Raw genomic sequence first — 19,867 nt, forward strand, 5'->3', positions numbered from 1 at the left:
GATTTACGGCCCCGCTGTATCATGAGAAATTCCCACGGTACAGCAGTGCCGTAAAGGAGGTCTCCGGAGCTGCCCTGACTGAATGCACTCCGGTGACCTCAGTCAGGGGCTCACGCTGCCGGGAGCGGACGTGTTCCCGGCAGCGTGAGCTTACAGCAGCCATGCACAGCTGTCACCATCTCCAGATGTGACAGCTGTGCATGGGAGATCAGCGCAGGAACATGGACAGGTAACTATTTTTTTTAGTAAACTAAGAATTAAATAAAATGGTGTGTTTTATTTCAAATAAATTATTTTTTCTGGGTGTAGTGTGTGTTTTTTCTTTTTAACACTTTGTAGGTTAGTAATGGGGGTGTCTTATAGACGCCCATCATTACTAACATGGGCTTCATGGCAGCTGGCGCTGACATGAACCCCACCACTATTACCCCCTGCCACCGCACCAGGGCAGCGTGGAAGAGCGAGGCTAAGTGCCAGAATTGGTGCATCCTATGGATGCGCCATTTCTGGGGCGGCTGACGGCTGGTGTTTCTAGCCTGGGAGGGGGCCAATATTCATGGCACTCTTCCTGGGCTATTAATATCAGCCCCCAGCTGTCTGCCTAGCCTTTGCTAGCTATTAAAATAGGGGTGACCCCACGTCATTTTTTTGGGGGGGTCCCCCATTTTAATAGCTAGTAAAGGCTAGGTATTCAGCTGGGGGCTGATATTAGTAGTCTGGGAAGCTCCGTGGGTATTACCCCCTTCCCAGGCTTCAAACATCTGCCCCAGCCATCTGCTTAACCTCCGCTAGAGACTAAAATTATGGGGGATCCCACGCCAATTTTTTTTTAAATAAATCCTTTATTTTAACACTAAATGACATTTGAGGAGTTAATAAAGATGCAGTCCCTAAATTATTATTTATTTTTTAATTAATTTTTAACAAAAATTTTGACGTGGGCTTTGCCATATTTTTGTATGCCAGCCAGATACATCATCCAGCTTCTATGAACGCGCCATTTTCCGGGGTGGCTGCGGACTGCAATTTGCAGCGGGGGGGGCAGAAAGCTTGGGCCTCCCTGCGCTGCAGATTCCATCCCCTAGCTGCCTAGTTGTACCTGGCTGGACACAAAAATAGGGAGAAGCCCCACGTATTTTTTTTTTAATTATTTCATGAAATTCATGAAATAATAAAGAAAGAAAGAAAGGGTTTCCCTATATTGCTGTGTCCAAACAGGTACAAATAGGCAGCTGGTGGTTGGGGGCAGCCCGTTCCTGCCTGCTGTACCTGGCTGGACACAAATATAGTGCGAAGCCCCACGTCAATTTTTTTTTAATTATTTCAGGAAATTCATGAAATAATTAAAAAAAAATTGATGTGGGGCTTCGCCCTATATTTGTGTCCAGCCAGGTACAGCAGGCAGGAACGGGCTGCCCCCAACCACCAGCTGCCTATTTGTACCTGGCCGGACACAAAAATATAGGGAAGCCCTTTTTTTCTTAATTATTTCATGAATTTCATGAAATAATTAAAAAAAAAAAAAACGTGGGGCTTCGCCCTATTTTTGTGTCCAGCCAGGTACAACTAGGCAGCTGGGGGCTGGAATCCACAGCGCAGGGAGGCCCAAGCTTTCTGGGCCCCACCCGCTGCAAATTGCAGTCCGCAGCCACCTCGGAAAATGGCGCGTTCATAGAAGCGCCATCTTCTGGCGCTGTACCCAACTCATCCAGGGCCCTGGTGCGGTGGCTCACTGGGTAATAAAGGGGTTAGGGCCAGCTTGGCATTATCAGCTGGCCCTAAGCCCGAAATTCATGGGGTCACGCCAATATTATACATGACCGCCATGAATTTCTAGTAAAGTATTTTTAAAAAAACACAACACCCAGAATAAAGTCCTTTAATTGAAATTAACACACAATTCTTTGTTGTTCTAAATTAAACCATACTTACCGTCACGCCCATTCCAGCTGAAGCCAATGATCTCCAGCAATAAATGAAAAATAATAAACCAACCTCATCCTTACCTTCCCATCGTTCCCAGGACAGCTCCAACTCTGCTACATCGAGATGACAGGCTGGACCGCAGCAGAAAGCTGCCATCCAGCCTGTCATCCCGCAGACACTGAGAAGCGCAGGCATGCTTGCACTCCTCAGTGTCAGGCTGTGACAGCATCCCGATGAGCCGAGTCTCTCACGCTCACCGCATGCGCAGGAGAATTCCCCCACGCTGTCAGTGACGTGCATGAGGTGAGCTGAGTTCATTGTCGGCTCATCTGGATGCCGTCACAGCCAGACACTGAGGAGCGCAAGCATGCCTGCGCTTCTCAGTGTCCACGGGATGACAGGCTGGATGGCAGCGTTCTGCTGCGGTCCAGCCTGTCATCTCGATGTAGCAGAGCTGAAGCTGTCCTGGGAACCATGGGAAGGTAAGGATGATGTTGCTTTATTATTTTATTTTTATTGCAGGAGATCGTTGGCTTCAGCTGGAATGGGCGTGACGGTAAGTATGGTTTAATTTAGAACAATAAAGAATTGTGTGTTTATTTCAATTAAAGGATTTTATTCTGGGTGTTGTGTTTTTTTTAACTTTGACAATGGGGTTAGTAATGGGGGTGTCTTATAGACGCCTCTCCATTACTAACCTGGGCTTGATGTCAGCTGGCATTATAAGCTGACATCAACCCCAACCCTATTACCCCACTGCCACCACTACAGGGCAGTGGGAAGAGCGAGGCTAAGTGCCAGAACTGGTGCATCCTATGGATGCGCCATTTCTGGGGCGGCTGACGGCTGGTGTTTCTAGCCTGGGAGGGGGCCAATATTCATGGCACCCTTCCTGGGCTATTAATATCAGCCCCCAGCTGTCTGCCTAGCCTTTGCTAGCTATTAAAATAGGGGGGACCCCACGTCATTTTTTTGGGGGTCCCCCATTTTAATAGCTAGTAAAGGCTAGGTATTCAGCTGGGGGCTGATATTAGTAGCCTGGGAAGCTCCGTGGGTATTATCCCCTTCCCAGGCTTCAAACATCTGCCCCAGCCGTCTGCTTAACCTCTGCTAGAGACTAAAATTAGGAGGAACCCCACGCCAATTTTTTTTTTAATAAATCCTTTATTTTAACACTAAATGACAAGTACAGTAATCAACACTATCACTGTACTTCTTATATATGTGACTGACATGTTTCTATCTATCTAATCTATGTGTGATGCTCTATTCTTTCTATTCTAAATTGTCGGGTACAGATGCTGAATTGCCGGACGGCTTTTTTAAAGAGACGGTGCATAAAAACACTAATATTTTTTTAAATAAATCCTTTACACTAAATGACAAGTACAGTATGCAATACTGTCACTGTACTTCATATATATGTGGCTGACATGTTTCTATCTATCTAATCTATGTGTGATTCTCTATTCTTTATATTCTAAATTGTCGGGTATAGACGCTGAATTGCCAGCCGGCTTTTTTAAAGAGACGGTGCATGAAAACACTAATATTTTGTTTAAATAAATCCTTTACACTAAATGACAAGTACAGTAATCAACACTGTCACTGTACTTCATATATATGTGACTGACATGTTTCTATCTATCTAATCTATGGATGATTCTCTATTCTTTCTATTCTAAATTGTCGGGTACAGACGCTGAATTGCCGGCCGGCTTTTTTAAAGAGACGGTGCATGAAAACACTAATATTTTGTTTAAATAAATCCTTTACACTAAATGACAAGTACAGTAATCAACACTGTCACTGTACTTCATATATATGTGACTGACATGTTTCTATCTATCTAATCTATGTGTGATTCTCTATTCTTTCTATTCTAAATTGTCGGGTACAGACGCTGAATTGCCGGCCGGCTTTTTTAAAGAGACGGTGCATGAAAACACTAATATTTTTTTAATAAATCCTTTACACTAAATGACAAGTACAGTAAGCAACACTGTCACTGCACTTCATATAAATGTGACTGACATGTTTCTATCTATCTAATCTATGTGTGAAGCTCTATTCTTTCTGTTATAAATTGTCGGGTACCGGTGTATGCCGCTGCTGAATTGCCGGCTTTTCATGTTTCACTGTGAGCACTGTTCCCATCGATTTGGGCAACCACTTCCCCCAATACATTCTACATTATTGTTAGTTGTTTTCCTTCATGTAGAATTAACCTACAAGGAAAGAAAGGGTTTATTTTCATTCCGATATTTGTGTCCCATTGACTTGCATTGGTTTCCGGTATCGGAATCGGCGATATCCGATACTTTTTGGGTATCGGCCCGATCCAATTCGATCCGATATTTCCTGATATCGGAAGGTATCGCTCAACACTATTTATAACTAGTGTTGAGCGATACCTTCCGATATCGGGAAATATGGGATCGGATTGGATCGGACCGATACCGAAAAAGTATCGGATATCGCCGATTCCGATACCGGAAACCAATGCAAGTCAATGGGACAGAAATATCGGAATGAAAATAAACCCTTTCTTTCCTTGTAGGTTAATTCTACATGAAGGAAAACAACTAAGAATAATGTAGAATGTATTGGGGGAGGTGGGGGAGACAATAAAGGCATAGAGGTTTAGCCCAATCAAATGGAATAGCAGGAATTAATATTTTTTTTAAGACTTTCTGAGTTACGGAAATATTGACTATGTTAAGTATTTTTATATTTTTTCAGATATTTATGTTTCACTACTTCCATGCTCTTCACCTTCTTTTTTACTTCTCCCACACTTTCTCCTTCATCATCCTCAGCATCTTTTTCATCCTCTTCTTCTTCACCTTCTTCATCTTCTTCTTCTTCACCTTCTTCGTATTATTCTTTTTTTTTACATTCTTCATATTCTACTTCTTCATCTTCTTCATATTCTTCTTCTTCATCATATTCTTATTTGTGACAGGCATTCCTGTAGTTGTTATCTATAAAAGGTTGGACATTACACCTTTCGTTCTGCCCGTCACAAAAGATTTACAACAGATTTGTCCGAGTTCAGTTTGGCCTGCAGCAGCAGGTCTTTTCCAGGGGCACCACGAGGAGGAACGGACTCACCCCCATACACTGCTTAGTCATCTTCTGCTTATAATTTAGATATTATCTTTTGCTCTGATTTTTAGTCTTATGCTTAATGTTCTTCCGCTTTTTGTTCTGCAGCTTCTTGTATTTCTGCTTCTTGGTTTTCTGTCTCTTGTTCTTCTGTATCTTGGTGCTTGTCTTCTCTTCTTTGTCCTCTTGGTCAACTTCTTCAGGGTCATCTTCTTGGTCTTCTTCGGGGTGGTCTTCAGGGTCGTCGTCTTCGGGGGTCCTCGTCTTCAGGGTCCTCGTCTTCTTCGGGTTGGTCTTCTGGGTCCTCGTCTTCGGGGTCCTTGTCTTCTTCGGGGTGGTCTTCAGTGTCCTCGTCTTCTTCGGGGTGGTCTTCAGGGTCCTCGTCTTCTTCGGGGTGGTCTTCAGGGTCCTCGTCTTCTTCGGAGTGGTCTTCAGGGTCCTCGTCTTCAGGGTCGATGTCTTCGGGGTCCTCGTCTTCTTAGGGTTGGTCTTCAGGGTCCTCGTCTTCAGGGTCCTCGTCAGGGAGATCCAGAGTGATTACCAAGAACCATTTAAAAAAGCTTGAACTTGGAAATGTAGCAGAAGGTACAAGAAAGCTGAGGAACTACCGAGAACCAGCTGACGGTACTGGAACCCGGATGGGTAGCAGAAGGTACAAGAGCCAATGGAACTGCCGAAGACCAGCTGACGGTACTGGAACTCGGTTACTAAGCAGGAGGTACCTGTGCCAGAAAGCACTACCAAGGACCAGCAGACGTTGGTGGAACTTGGATATCGAGAAGGAGGCACCTAATCCAAAGGCACTGCCGAGAACCAGCTGACGGTACTGGAACCCGGATGGGTAGCAGAAGGTACCCATGTAAAAAAAAGTTCAAGGCCGCGAGCCGGCCGCAGTTACCAAAACCCACAGTCCTACAGGGGGTGCTTGTCCTATAGGCACTATGGAACCAGCCTTCATTGCCAGATCCCGCAGCCCACATAGGAGTCACCTAAACTGCAGGCACCATAGAGTCGGCTAACCCGACCGCAACACGACAGGACAACGCATTGGAGGCAAAGTGACGTTGACACTACCCAGAAACAGCTGGCATGCAGGAACCATGCTAGGCAGGAGGGAGTACCCGTGCCAAAGACACTGCCGAGAACCAGCTGACGGTACTGGAACCCGGATGGGTAGTAGAAGGTACAAGAGCCAATGGAACTGCCGAAGACCAGCTGACGGTACTGGAACTCGGTTACTAAGCAGGAGGTACCTGTGCCAGAAAGCACTACCAAGGACCAGCAGACATTGGTGGAACTTGGATACCGAGAAGGAGGCACCTAATCCAAAGGCACTGCCGAGAACCAGCTGACGGTACTGGAACCCGGATGGGTAGCAGAAGGTACCCATGTAAAAAAAAGTTCAAGGCCGCGAACCGGCCGCAGTTACCAAAACCCACAGTCCTACAAGGGGTGCTTGTCCTATTGGCACTATGGAACTAGCCTTCATTGCCTGATCCCGCAGCCCACATAGGAGTCACCAAGAACCAGCAGACGTTGGTGGAACTTGGATACCGAGAAGGAGGCACCCAATCCAAAGGCACTGCCGAGAACCAGCTGACGGTACTGGAACCCGGATGGGTAGTAGAAGGTACAAGAGCAAATGGAACTACCGAGAACCAGCTGGCGGTGCTGGAACCCAGGGTAAATACTAAAAACAGAGTGGAGCCAGAGGTGTAATTGGAGCAAGTTTTAAATCAGTAGTACAGTGGATGTGGACAAAGCAGGAGAATTTGCCGGACACACAGCAGGGGAACAGCTGACGTTACTGAACCCCAATAACACTGGAGCAAGTGTTGACTGTGCAGACGGCACTTCTGAGCAGCAACTAGCGGTATTGGAGCCCAGGGTAAATACTAAAAACAGAGGAGCCAGAGGTGTATTTGGAGGAGGTTTTAAATCAGTAGTACAGTGGATGTGGACAAAGCAGGAGAAATTGCCGTCCGCACAGCAGGGGAACAGCTGACGTTACCGAACCCCAATAACACGGCAGCAAGTGTTGACTGTGCAGACGGCACTTCCGAGCGCCAACTGGCGGTGTTGGAGCTCAGGGATAATACTGAAAACAGAGGAGCCAGAGGTGTATTTGGAGGAGGTTTTAAATCAGTAGTACCGTGGATGTGGACAGAGCAGGAGAAATTGCCGTCCGCACAGCAGGGGAACAGCTGACGTTACTGAACCCCAATAACACGGCAGCAAGTGTTGACTGTGCAGACGGCACTTCCAAGCGCCAACTGGCGGTGTTGGAGCTCTGGGATAATACTGAAAACAGAGGAGCCAGAGGTGTAATTGGAGCAACTTTAAAATCTGTAGTAGTGAGAATGTGGACAGAGCAGGAGAAATTGCCGTCCGCACAGCAGGGGAACAGCTGACGTTACCGAACCCCAATAACATGGCAGCAAGTGTTGACTGTGCAGACGGCACTTCCGAGCGCCAACTGGCGGTGTTGGAGCTCAGGGATAATACTGAAAACAGAGGAGCCAGAGGTGTATTTGGAGGAGGTTTTAAATCAGTAGTACAGTGGATGTGGACAGAGCAGGAGAAATTGCCGTCCGCACAGCAGGGGAACAGCTGACGTTACTGAACCCCAATAACATGGCAGCAAGTGTTGACTGTGCAGACGGCACTTCGGAGCGCCAACTGGCGGTGTTGGAGCTCAGGGATAATACTGAAAACAGAGGAGCCAGAGGTGTAATTGGAGCAACTTTAAAATCTGTAGTAGTGAGAATGTGGACAGAGCAGGAGAAATTGCCGTCCGCACAGCAGGGGAACAGCTGACGTTACTGAACCCCAATAACATGGCAGCAAGTGTTGACTGTGCAGACGGCACTTCCGAGCGCCAACTGGCGGTGTTGGAGCTCAGGGATAATACTGAAAACAGAGGAGCCAGAGGTGTATTTGGAGGAGGTTTTAAATCAATAGTACAGTGGATGTGGACAGAGCAGGAGAAAGTGCCGTCCGCACAGCAGGGGAACAGCTGACGTTACTGAACCCCAATAACACGGCAGCAAGTGTTGACTGTGCAGACGGCACTTCCGAGCGCCAACTGGCGGTGTTGGAGCTCAGGGATAATACTGAAAACAGAGGAGCCAGAGGTGTAATTGGAGCAACTTTAAAATCTGTAGTAGTGAGAATGTGGACAGAGCAGGAGAAATTGCCGTCCGCACAGCAGGGGAACAGCTGACGTTACTGAACCCCAATAACATGGCAGCAAGTGTTGACTGTGCAGACGGCACTTCCGAGCGCCAACTGGCGGTGTTGGAGCTCAGGGATAATACTGAAAACAGAGGAGCCAGAGGTGTAATTGGAGCAACTTTAAAATCTGTAGTAGTGAGAATGTGGACAGAGCAGGAGAAATTGCCATCCGCACAGCCGGGGAACAGCTGACGTTACTGAACCCCAATGACACGGCAGCAAGTGTTGACTGTGCAGACGGCACTTCCGAGCGCCAACTGGCGGTGTTGGAGCTCAGGGATTACAGTTCAGGTGGTAGAAACATGAACAGAACAGGAGACCTGGATACTTTTGCCAACAATTATTTATTCTGGAAGAGGACTGGCAAATTCATGAGAGATCCAGGCCTTGTTCATTTTGAGAAAAGTAAGCCGGTCAACGTTATCGGAGGATAGTCGCATGCGACGGTCTGTTAGTACACCACCTGCGGCACTAAAGACGCGTTCCGATAATACACTAGCAGCAGGGCAAGCTAGCACCTCCAATTCATGCTGACTTAGCTCTGGCCATGTATCTAGCTTACAGACCCAAAACTTGAAGGGAGAAGAGCCGTCTGGGAGTACACTAAGATGGCAAGACATGTAGTCTGTCACCATCTGACGGAAACGTTGCCTCCTGCTGACTGGAGCCGTCTGTGATGGTGTAGACATTTGTGGCAGCGGGGACACAAAACTTTGCCACATTTCGGCCATACTGGTCTTGCCTTGTGCTGAGGCACTGCTTCTGCTCCCTCTTTGTGCAGAGCTTCCTCCACTGCCTCGACGCACTGAGCTGCTTTGTAAAGCACTAGCAGCACTGCTCTCGGTTGGAATGGAGAACATGATGGAATGCACCAGTGCATCTTGGTACTCCCGCATTTTACGCTCCCGGTTCAACGGTGTTATGAGGCTTTGTAAGTTGTCCCGGTAGCGAGGATCTAGGAGGGTGGACACCCAATAATCAGCCGTGTTGAGAATGTGGACGATGCGGCGGTCATTTCTTAGGCACTGCAGCATGAAATCAACCATGTGCTGCAGACTGCCAACTGGCCAAGAAACGCTGTCCTCCATCAGGTTGCAAACTGAATATATTTTTTTCTGCATCTACCTCTGAAAAAATATTGGGCTTCTAGCTGTGTGTGGGACTTGTTCTATTAATCCATCTATACAGACCTCCATCAGGTTGCAAACTGAATATATTTTTTTCTGCATCTACCTCTGAAAAAATATTGGGCTTCTAGCTGTGTGTGGGACTTGTTGTATTAGTCCATCTATACTGACCTCCATCAGGTTGCAAACTGAATATATTTTTTTCTGCATCTACCTCTGAAAAAATATTGGGCTTCTAGCTGTGTGTGGGACTTGTTCTATTAATCCATCTATACAGACCTCCATCAGGTTGCAAACTGAATATATTTTTGTCTGCATCTAGCTCTAAAAAAATATTTGGCCTTCTATCTGTGTGTGGGACTTGTTCTATTAGTCCATCTCTACTGACCTCCATCAGGTTGCAAACTGAATATAATTTTTTTCTGCATCTACCTCTGAAAAAATATTTGGGCTTCTAGCTGTGTGTGGGACTTGTTCTATTAGTCATCTATACTGACCTCCATCAGGTTGCAAATTCAAAATAATTTTTTGTCTGCATCTACCTCTGAAAAAATATTTGGCCTTCTAGCAGTGTGTGGGACTTGTTCTATTAGTCCATCTATACTGACCTCCATCAGGTTGCAAACTGAATATAATTTTTTTCTGCATCTAACTCTGAAAAAATATTTGGCCTTCTAGCAGTGTGTGGGACTTGTTCTATTAGTCATCTATACTGACCTCCATCAGGTTGCAAATTCAAAATAATTTTTTGTCTGCATCTACCTCTGAAAAAATATTTGGCCTTCTAGCAGTGTGTGGGACTTGTTCTATTAGTCCATCTATACTGACCTCCATCAGGTTGCAAACTGAATATAATTTTTTTCTGCATCTAACTCTGAAAAAATATTTGGCCTTCTAGCAGTGTGTGGGTCTCATTGTATTAGGCCATCTATACCAAGCTCCACCAACTTTTCAATTAATAATAATTTTTCGCTGCATCTAGCCCTGAAAATAATTTTTCTTCCCAATAGTGGTAGCAATAGAAATATGGGGCGCGTTCCTGGCTTACAAAAATATACGCTTCATAACAAAAAACACCAGCTTAGCGCACTGCATTAATAAGATGGCATCATCGTCTCTCCCAGTGCTAGGCCTACTACCCAGGCTAGCATTCCTGTGCCTAAAACACAATGTATGGGTCCGCGCTAGCCACTATGCTGAGGGGTCTAAAGCTGCTGCTAACGCTTTATAACAATTCAATTGGCAGATTTTCACAGAGCTCTTCCACAATGCCCACCCATCGGGACAACAGTTGCCCACCTTCCCTATGGGATCTAGTGGCGAATAGTTGATGCCATTAATCAGAGCGTCAGTTGCCCCGTCGACGTGGCAAGCATACGGTAAGGCATGGGAAGAGTGGACACGACTAGTAGCAGGCAGACGGGTTGACCAATGTGAACAAGCCAGATCACAAGTCACCATAGAATTTCTCCACCAGCTAATGATGAGGGGCATATCAGGGGCGTCAGCGCAGCGGTGTCTGACCGGAGTAGCATTTCACTTCCAACTACTGAATTGGGGAGATGTGACAAAGATTCATCATCAGACAATCCATAAAAGGGTGGAAAAGGGGTCAGCCAAGTCAGGAGTGTAGACGTCCCGTCCCGTGTCACTAAAACTGATTTCTCACATCATATCCCTAACACCATTAACCTGACACTCACAATTTGAAGCAACACTACTGTCTACTGCATTTGTGATCGCCTTCTTCGGGGTGCTATGCAAAAGCGAATTAGTCCCTCAATCCAAAATTAGCACCAGTGGAGGCTTATTACACCAGGACGTAGTCATAGGCAATAATGCAATACGTCTACACATACACAAATCGAAAATGGTTCCAGCGGGCAGGGGCACTTGGGTACTTCTACAACCCACAAACGGTACACTGAGTCGGGTAACAATAGTAAAACCATATCTAACCATCAGATCACAAAGTAATTTGTTCCTATCACACATTGCCATTATCAAGATACCAGTTCCAAGCTATATTTAATAAATGCATAACATCGGCAGGGAACCACCCCAAAGATTACGGGACACACTCATTCCGCATAGGCGCGGCCACAGAAGCAGCAAGAGCAGGACTGTCAGAAACGGAAGTTCAGAGGATAGAGAGATGGTGATCCACGTGTTTGGCAAGATACATAAGACCGGACTTGTTATCCTAACGTGGTTTGTTTCTTTTACAGGTGACGCTAAGCCAACAGTGTGGGTGATAGGCCACTCGTATATATATATTGGGCAGATTAAAGGGCGAAAGTCCGCCCAGGCGGGAGGAAATTAGAGTTTCATAACACATATTTCAACTGGAGAGGTATTAGAGGCCTGCTATGGCCACAGGTACTAATGGAGGTAATCAAGGTAGGGAGAGAGGCAAGATGTCTGGTCATCTTAGTTATACAGGCCGGGGGAAACAACCTAGGTCATCACAAGAGCGCATAACTAATGGCAATAATGAAACTAGACACTGAGCGCTTCAGAGAATTTTTCACAAAACTAGCTATAGTATGGTCAGAGATTGTGCCGATAGTGGTATGGCAAGGTGCGCGAGACATCACGGCCATCGAACGGACAAGGCGGGTAATAAATATTCGGATGGCAAAATTTAGAAGAGACAGAGGCGGTGTAGTGGTACGACACCGACAACTGGAAGGAGATAAAGCAGGCCTCATATGGCCCGACGGTGTTCACTTAATGGATATTGGACTGGACATATTCCTGTCAGGACTCCAGGACGGAGTGGAACAAGCGTTAAGAGTGATGGGTGGGGGTCAGAGTCCTGCATACGAGTACGCAGGATCCTCCGTGGCCTGGAAATAGAAAGGATATGTTGGAGAGTTACACTTGTTGGCCAAGTTGCCGGAGTGGAGACCCAGGGCATGCTGCAACAAGCTGAATTATTTTAGAAATAAAATGTCTTTCTAATGGAATGAGTATAAAGAGTTAATAAAGCTGTGACCGATCCTCACCCATCCAGTTGTAAGAGTTACATTATTGTATTGTCAAGGAAAGGGGGGCGGTAGGGGGGCTGAGCGTCTGGGTTTGGTTGGGGGTCCCCACAGTCTGCCTAGGCTAGATGCATTTAAAAATTCTTATTAGATACACAGGTGGTGCAGCTTGCTTCACAGCTGGGCTACTACGCCCAAAGTATTGCCTAGGCTAGATGCAGTTAAAAATTCTACGCTGACTAGCAGACACTGAAGATTTGGAGCAGACCTCTGAGTAAACAGCTCTTCAGACTCAATCATCTGTGTTACCCCAAGCCATAGTGTATGTAGTTTCTTACAGTTAAAAGGGGGGGGGAGCGACCCAACCCACCTGGAATTGACGATGCCAACGTCACGTAAGACACAGCAAGGGGACTCCAAAAAGAGTTTCCATTTTTTCCCAAAATTGTGGCACAGACACCACTTAACCCTAGAACGCATACCTGGGGCCTCGCAGTCCCGCCCTGTTAATTGTTTTCTATTTTCTGCAAGATTACTTTAGTTAGAATTTTGAAACTCTAGGTATTCTTCATGTATATAGTTGTTTGTCATTTGAGTTTGAGTTATTCAATGTTATTTGCACACGGGCCTAAAAGGCCCCAGGTATATGAAAGTGTAGATTTTTATGGTCATGCGTTCTAGGGTTAAGTGGCTTCAATTGCCCCACAGTTGTTTAAAACGGTTGGTGAGGTGATATTACCAAATCCTCAAGCTTTTAGCCTCCCAAGGATAACACAGGATTAGAAAAGTCCTTGCGAATCCATGATTTGTTCATCTTTATGAACGTGAGTCTGTCTACATTCTCAGTGGACAGCCGCGTGCGCTTATCTGTCAGCACACCATCAGCAGCGCTGAACACACGTTCAGAGAGAACACTGGCTGCAGGGCATGACAAGATCTCCAAGGCGTGAGTGGCGAGCTCCGGCCATTTTTCCAGATTGGAATACCAAAATGAGCAAGGGTCCAGTGACACAGTCATGGCTTCGATGTTCACTTGGAGATACTCCTGCACCATCCTCTCTAGGCATTGACTATGTGTCAGACTTCTTGTCTCCTGTGGCCTTGCAAAGGATGGTCTAAAAAAGTGGTGAAACGATTTCACAAAATTGCTGTTACCAGCAGATACTGTGTTACTGTTACAGTTTGAGTGATGAAGACTCGACAGTCCCGCGGTTGGCAAGTTAGAACTGTGAGATTCACTTCGTGCACCACTGGTGTTTTGTGGAAAAGCACATGTAAGATTCTGCAACAGCGTCTGCAGATACTCCTGCATGCGTCAATCCCTTTTTATGGCAGGAATTATTTCGGCAAATTTACTTTTGTACCGGGGATCTAAGAGTGTGGCAACCCAGTAGTCGAGATTACTTCGAATTCTGCAATCTGAGGGTCATGTTGCAGGTAGTGCAGCAAGAAGGCACTCATGTGTCTTGCGCATCCAGGAGGACCAAGTCCTTGTTGTGTTGGTAGCGAGGTAAGAATCATGCTTCTTTCCTCTGCCCTCTCCCCCCAACCTCGCACAACATTAATGTGATCAAGGTCTCCCTCATCTGATGAGTCTTCCATGCCCATCGCCAGATCATCCTCCACTTCTTCCTCGGCTCCTGCACCTTCTTCAACATTTTGTCTGCTACCATGCGCCCTGTTTAATCCCTCTCCCCCACCCTCCCATGCCTGCCTCCTTGGTGCTGCCAACCGTCTGGACCTTGGAGATGTTATCCCTTCCGCATACGACTCCTCCTCTACTTCCTCTACCTCCTCTTGTCCGACCACCTGACTCTGAATTCTGTTTAATGTGTGCTCCAGCATGTAAATCACCGGAATAGTTATGCTGATAATGGCATCGTCGTCAGCACTAAACATCTTCGTCGCCATTTCAAAACTGTGCAGAAAGGTGTGTGGCGCCCCTGAGGGTGCAGTCACCACAGAGTTACTGCATCTCACCCAGAGGTGTGGTATCTCACCCTCAGGTAAGGAAGGCGTATGGCTCGGGACCCTAACACCTGCATCCAACACATACCCGCTGTGGGGTTAGGGCGAGATTGCTCCTAAGGGAGAGCACAGTTCCAGGTCCCTAGCTGGTGGGAGGATCCTATGTAGTGGGTGCTTAGGGGAGCAGCTTAGGGGAGCACATGACAGGGAAAGTATAAATAGGAAGTCATCTTAGAAAGAGCAAGCCAGTCAGAGGAGGAAAAGTGACAGGAGCAGAGGCTCGGCATGAGCTCTGCTCAGGAGGCGGGCCTAGCCTGGGAGGCCCAGGACTGAAGGAGAGAAGAGAGGAGTGGGAGCAGGAAGGCTCCAGGAACCGAAGGGACCCTAGGGCTACGGGCCGTGCAGAAGGCCACCTGTACTCCCGCTGCTACCAGGAAGTAGAGGGGTCAGGCCAGATAAGGGGAACCGGTCCCTCAACTAGAGGAGAAACAGCAAGGCTCAACTAGAAACCGGAGGCTGCAGCATTTCATGTACTGCAGGCAAAAGTCCACACCAGTCTCACTAAGAAGGTAGCCACATAGGACCCAGGGGACGGAACACAAGTCGCCCGCCAAGGCCCGAGGATACCGGATCGAAGTGTCACTGGGTGTGAGGTGCAGGGAGAAGGCCAGAGAAAGGACACACAGAAGGGGGTCCTGCTAAGTACTCCGGAGCTATCTGGGGGTGGACTGAGCCCCTCACTGAGTACGCACAGCACGACGGGTGAGATAGCTCTGGTACCTGTAATCTGGACTGCAACAACTGTGAGTAAAGATCTTGGGACTGCATCACACGGACTCTGTGTTCATTACTGACTCCCTGCACTACAACCACCATCATCCACCCACACTGCCCTGAAGCTACACTCTTCCTGTGGTGAGTAATAATACCATTGCAGCAAAACCACCAGCTTCAGAGGACTGTTCCGCAGCGGCGGCCCCTTTGGCCGCACTCCACAGGTGGCGTAGTCGGACATTATAAAATCCATATATACAAATTACCGTTGGATTGACCGCCCTGGGTCACGGACCGGGTCACCGCCACAGTGACTACAACCCCCAGCGTCTACCGGCCCGGCTCCGGGTACCCCACGGCCCAGGGGGCGCGTCAACTTCATAGGTCCCTGATCTGAGACCACTCCTGCTGTGTGATTTGCCCCACCTCTGGATCTCGTTGGCCCAGGCTATACGTCAGAAACTATTGCACCAGGGCTTGTCGGTGCTGCCACAGTCGCTGCAACATGTGCAGAGTTGAATTCCACCGTGTCGGCACATCGCATTTCAGCCGGTGAACTGGCAGGCCCAACGACTTCTGTAGAGATGTAAGTCGTTGAGCTGCGGGATGCGAACGGCGGAAGTGAGCACACAGCGACCGTGCCCTCTGCAGAAGGCCATCTAGTCCGGGATAGTGGGCTAAAAATTTATGGACAACCAGGTTCAACACGTGAGCCATACAAGGCACGTGTGTAACATTGCCCCGGCGAAGGGCCGCACCCAGGTTTGCAGCATTGTCGCACACGGCCTTCCCTGGTTGCAGGTCCAGTGGAGACAACCATTCATGAAACTGGGTCTCCAGAGCTGACCACAAGTCCTCAGCTGTGTGACTCACATTTCCCAGACATTTCAAAGTAAACACTGATGCCGTTGAGCCCTGCTGCCAGCATAGTAAGGAGGTGCGCAGTTAGAAAGCAGGTGGCATTACCAGACAGGCTTTGGGTGCAGGTGGAGGACCGAGAGGAGGTTGAGGAGGCAGAAGCAGTGGAGGAACTTCTAGATAAAGAGGATTGACGTACAACTCGCGGGGATGGCAAGACTTGGACAGCAGCCCCTTGTCCTGCTGTCACCATAGTTACCCAGTGCCCTGTCAGCGACATGTAACGCCCCTGTCCATGCCTACTCGTCCAAGTGTCTGTGGTGAAATGCACCCTGTCACACACAGAGTTTCTCAAAGAAGCGGTGATGTTGTGTGCGACATGCTGGTGGAGCGCAGGCACACCTTTCTTTGAGAAGTAGTGCCGACTGGGCATCTGGTACTGGGGCACTGCGACGGACATAAGGTCTCAAAAATCCACTGTGTCCTCCAGGCGGAAAGGCAGCATTTCTGTAGCCAACAGCTTGCAGATGGTGAAATTCAACCTCTTAGCTTTCTCATGGCTAGGAGGAAATGGTCTTTTACTTGTCCACATCTGAGGGACCGAGGGCTGGCTGTTGTGCTTTGACGGGGTTGAGTAGGGTGTCCCTGGCAAACTGCCGGTCTGTGAGGAAGATGCAGGCGGACATGTTAGGTTGCCTTGATCCAAAGGTGGTGCTCTCGATGTCAGAGAGCTCTCAACACCAGCAGGTGTTTCCACTTCCCAATGAACTGACGACCTGCCAATCACACTGGCTTTTGCAGGTAAAGAGGTGGCAGGTCTGCGTCCAAAAACATGTGTGACTGCTGTCCCCCCAGTCACAGAGGATAAAGAGGCCGCGGATGCACAAGATGGGGCAGACGGTGGTTGGCCCAGCCTGCTAGGCCGCATTGTAGCACAGTGAGCTTCCCACTGCAACTTATGCTTCATATCCATGTGATGGTACATGCATGAAGTACTCAAACTATGGATTTTTTGGCCTCTACTTAGCTTTTGGTGACAAATATTACAGATAACACGAGTTGGGTCATCCTTATCGATCTGAATAAATGCCCAGGCTGTGCAAGGCTTAGAGCCCATGCGACCTGAAGAGCCACTACGACTTGTGGTCTGAGGCGGAGTTGTGGTTGAGGATGCAGTTGTTGACGTGCTTCCAGTACTCCATCTCTGTCCAGGAAGGCGCAACCTAACCTCGTCGTCAATAGCATCTGTGACGCCCCGCTGCGCTTGGTATCACAGATCCTAGAAGAGTGTATTGATGGAATCCTCCACAAGAGGCCCCCATAAACATTCACACATCTCCACCTTCCACCTCAGACCAGCAGAGGGAGCCCGTTAGGGATATAAATAGGGAAGGTGGAGCTAGGCAGTTCAGTTCCTCTGAAGAGTTCCTGCAGTAGAGAAGCCTAAGAGAGGTCAGTCTGCAGTGGAGCTCAGTCTAGTCTAGAGAACACAGTTAATAGTTCAGCAGTGGAGCACGAGGCTCCTGCTAGCTAGATTCAGGGAGCCCAGATAGAGCTTAAGGTGTGCCGGCGTCATAAGATCGGTGAAGCGCGGCAAGCTGCCGTTAGTGTGTATAGCCTATTGAGGGCCCGAGTAGGCCGAAGGCGAGTGGCGAGTTAGTACATAAGGGGCAGAGGAGCTTAACCAGCTCACCCCGAAGCATTTACCGGACACCGGATCCGAGCTTGCCGGGATCTCTATGACCCAGTAAGGCATAACCGGAATCCCTGGAGAACTACAAGTCCCAGGATCGCTAAGGTGCTGATACGTAACAGAGCCAGGAGACGTTTAGGCCCCGCATACTGGGAGCGTGAACTTCAAGAGAAGGCCCTACCACAAGGTCAGCCAGCGTAGGACAGAGACAAAGTTAGGCCTAGCTCCAGGCAGGTCAGAAACTTACTGCGCAGAGGCAAGAAACAGGAGGCCCTACACCCGCTCATTGGGGAGGATCCTGATATGCACCCTTCACCCTACAGTGCTCCAGGATGTGCCTGAATTTCCTCCAGTAAAAGGTACTGAAGTGACTACCGTGTCCGTTTCCGTTCTTGCTCTGACCCAGCTGGGTCTCGCCTGTCCTGCATTCCCCCTGCATACGCTGCCCTGAGACCTAGCTCCACCTGTGGGGAGCTATACCATCGAGCTGCCTTATCACGGGCCTCAGTGGACTGCTGCAGCGCTGGTGCTTCTCACCAGATACCACAGGTGGTGTCACAAACTCTTATAAAATTAACAATTATCCACCCTTTTAAAGAGTGACCCCAGGGTACGGGCCAGGGAGCCGACCACCGCGACATCCCAAAGGCCAGGCAAAGGCCCGGGTGACCTCATCGACTGGCTGACTGTGGGTTGACAGTAAGTGGGATCTCCAACCTTGTCATCATCACCCTGTGTGTTATCACACCCGTCGTCCTCAAAGCCAACCTCTTCCTGCCCTGACCGAAAAGTCAAGTTGTCGCTCCAATCAGGTATTTGAGTCTCATCATCGTCTTCATCATTGTCTCCACCAACAGGAGTTACAGTTTGGGAACGAGGGTCTACATTATGCTCAGAACCTTCTTCATCTGGTCCTGGATCCGACTTATAAAGATTCTGGGCATCAGTGCAAATCATTTCCTCGTCTGGATTAATAGAAGCTCTGGAGCAGACCTCCATTTCCCAGGCTATAGTATGAGTAAACAGCTGTGCAGACTCAACCATCTGTGTTACCCCATACTCAGACGGGCAGCTGGAGACTTGGGAGCTGTGAGGAAGCAAGTGCGATTGGGGTGACACCTCTGAGGACTGGAGTATTTGTGATGTTGAAGTTGAGGTGGAGGAGAGCCCACTTGAAGGAGCACTTGATATCCGCTGAAGCACCTGCTGTTTTTGTGCCTCATCTGGAATTTGTAGCGATGGGCGTGTCCGTAACAAAGGGATCGTATCACATTGTCCACGAAAAGAAGTCGACATGTTAGTTTGGCTGGAAGATGGTCTTTCTTCTGCAGATGTTACTCCCCCCCCACCGCGGGGGGCTCGACCCACCAGCGGACAGGCACCAGTATTAGGAGAGGGGGGCTGGCCGTCAGGTTCCACCGCGGCTCTGGCACAAACCCGGCGACACGGAGGTGGCACGGGCAGGAACGGACTGGCCGTGTCGGCTTCTCACTTTTTGGATTTTAGAAGGGCATGACATGCCTATATCTGTGTCTCCCCCTCCTTTTACTCCTCCACCTCTTTTATTTTCGCATGACTATATGTACTTGTCACTTTTCCATGTGTTAGTTATGTCTTCTGAGCAGTTTGTCAGCTTTTGGACACCTTTGAAGGTGTTTTCTATGTGTTTCTATGTGTTTTTGTTTGCCTGCCATTGGTTTTAACGGTGTTCGAAGGTGTTCGACGAACAGTTCGACGAACAGTTCGGCGAACACACGGGTGTTCGACGAACCGAACCGAACTCGAACACTACGGGGGTGGCTCAACACTAGTCCTGACACCTGTCAGTTGTATAAAGTACAGCATATCTTACACTAGACAAGCGCCAGACTTATATCAAAAGAGGCTCAATCTTTTCCCATTCTGTAATCCTGCGGCACTCCTAGTGGGAGTGGGCTCTCACATCTCCCCAGTTAGTTATCGCAGCATTAGGGGTTAAAATGTATACTTACTTTCTCAGCGTCATAAAATATTGACCTCAATAAATGCCATACAACACACTGCTATACACATACATTATATATTTTTATTTTGTTTTTCCTACAGTTCTTATCCCAGCTCATGGTGTTTCTTCTGATTACTGCGAGCTCAATATTCTGTGGACATTTAGGTAAAATTGAGCTGGACTCTGTAACTCTTGCTGTGGCTGTAAG

At 48.1% G+C, this 19,867-nt stretch overlaps 1 protein-coding gene across 1 annotated transcript in view; it reads left to right on the top strand.

Moving 5' to 3' along the window:
• The window catches only part of LOC141246090 (multidrug and toxin extrusion protein 2-like), a 354,159-nt gene that overhangs the window by 114,365 nt on the left and 219,927 nt on the right, over positions 1 to 19,867 (top strand). Inside the window, exon 4 of the mRNA XM_073669113.1 lies at positions 19,761 to 19,862. Within this exon, the coding sequence (XP_073525214.1) occupies positions 19,761 to 19,862 (102 nt within the window). The remainder of the gene's footprint in view (positions 1 to 19,760; positions 19,863 to 19,867) is intronic.

This window comes from Phyllobates terribilis, unplaced genomic scaffold (genome assembly GCF_046119375.1).
Source record: "Phyllobates terribilis strain yellow unplaced genomic scaffold, ASM4611937v1 Scaffold_2__4_contigs__length_985480577, whole genome shotgun sequence".
Lineage (NCBI taxonomy): Eukaryota > Metazoa > Chordata > Amphibia > Anura > Dendrobatidae > Phyllobates > Phyllobates terribilis.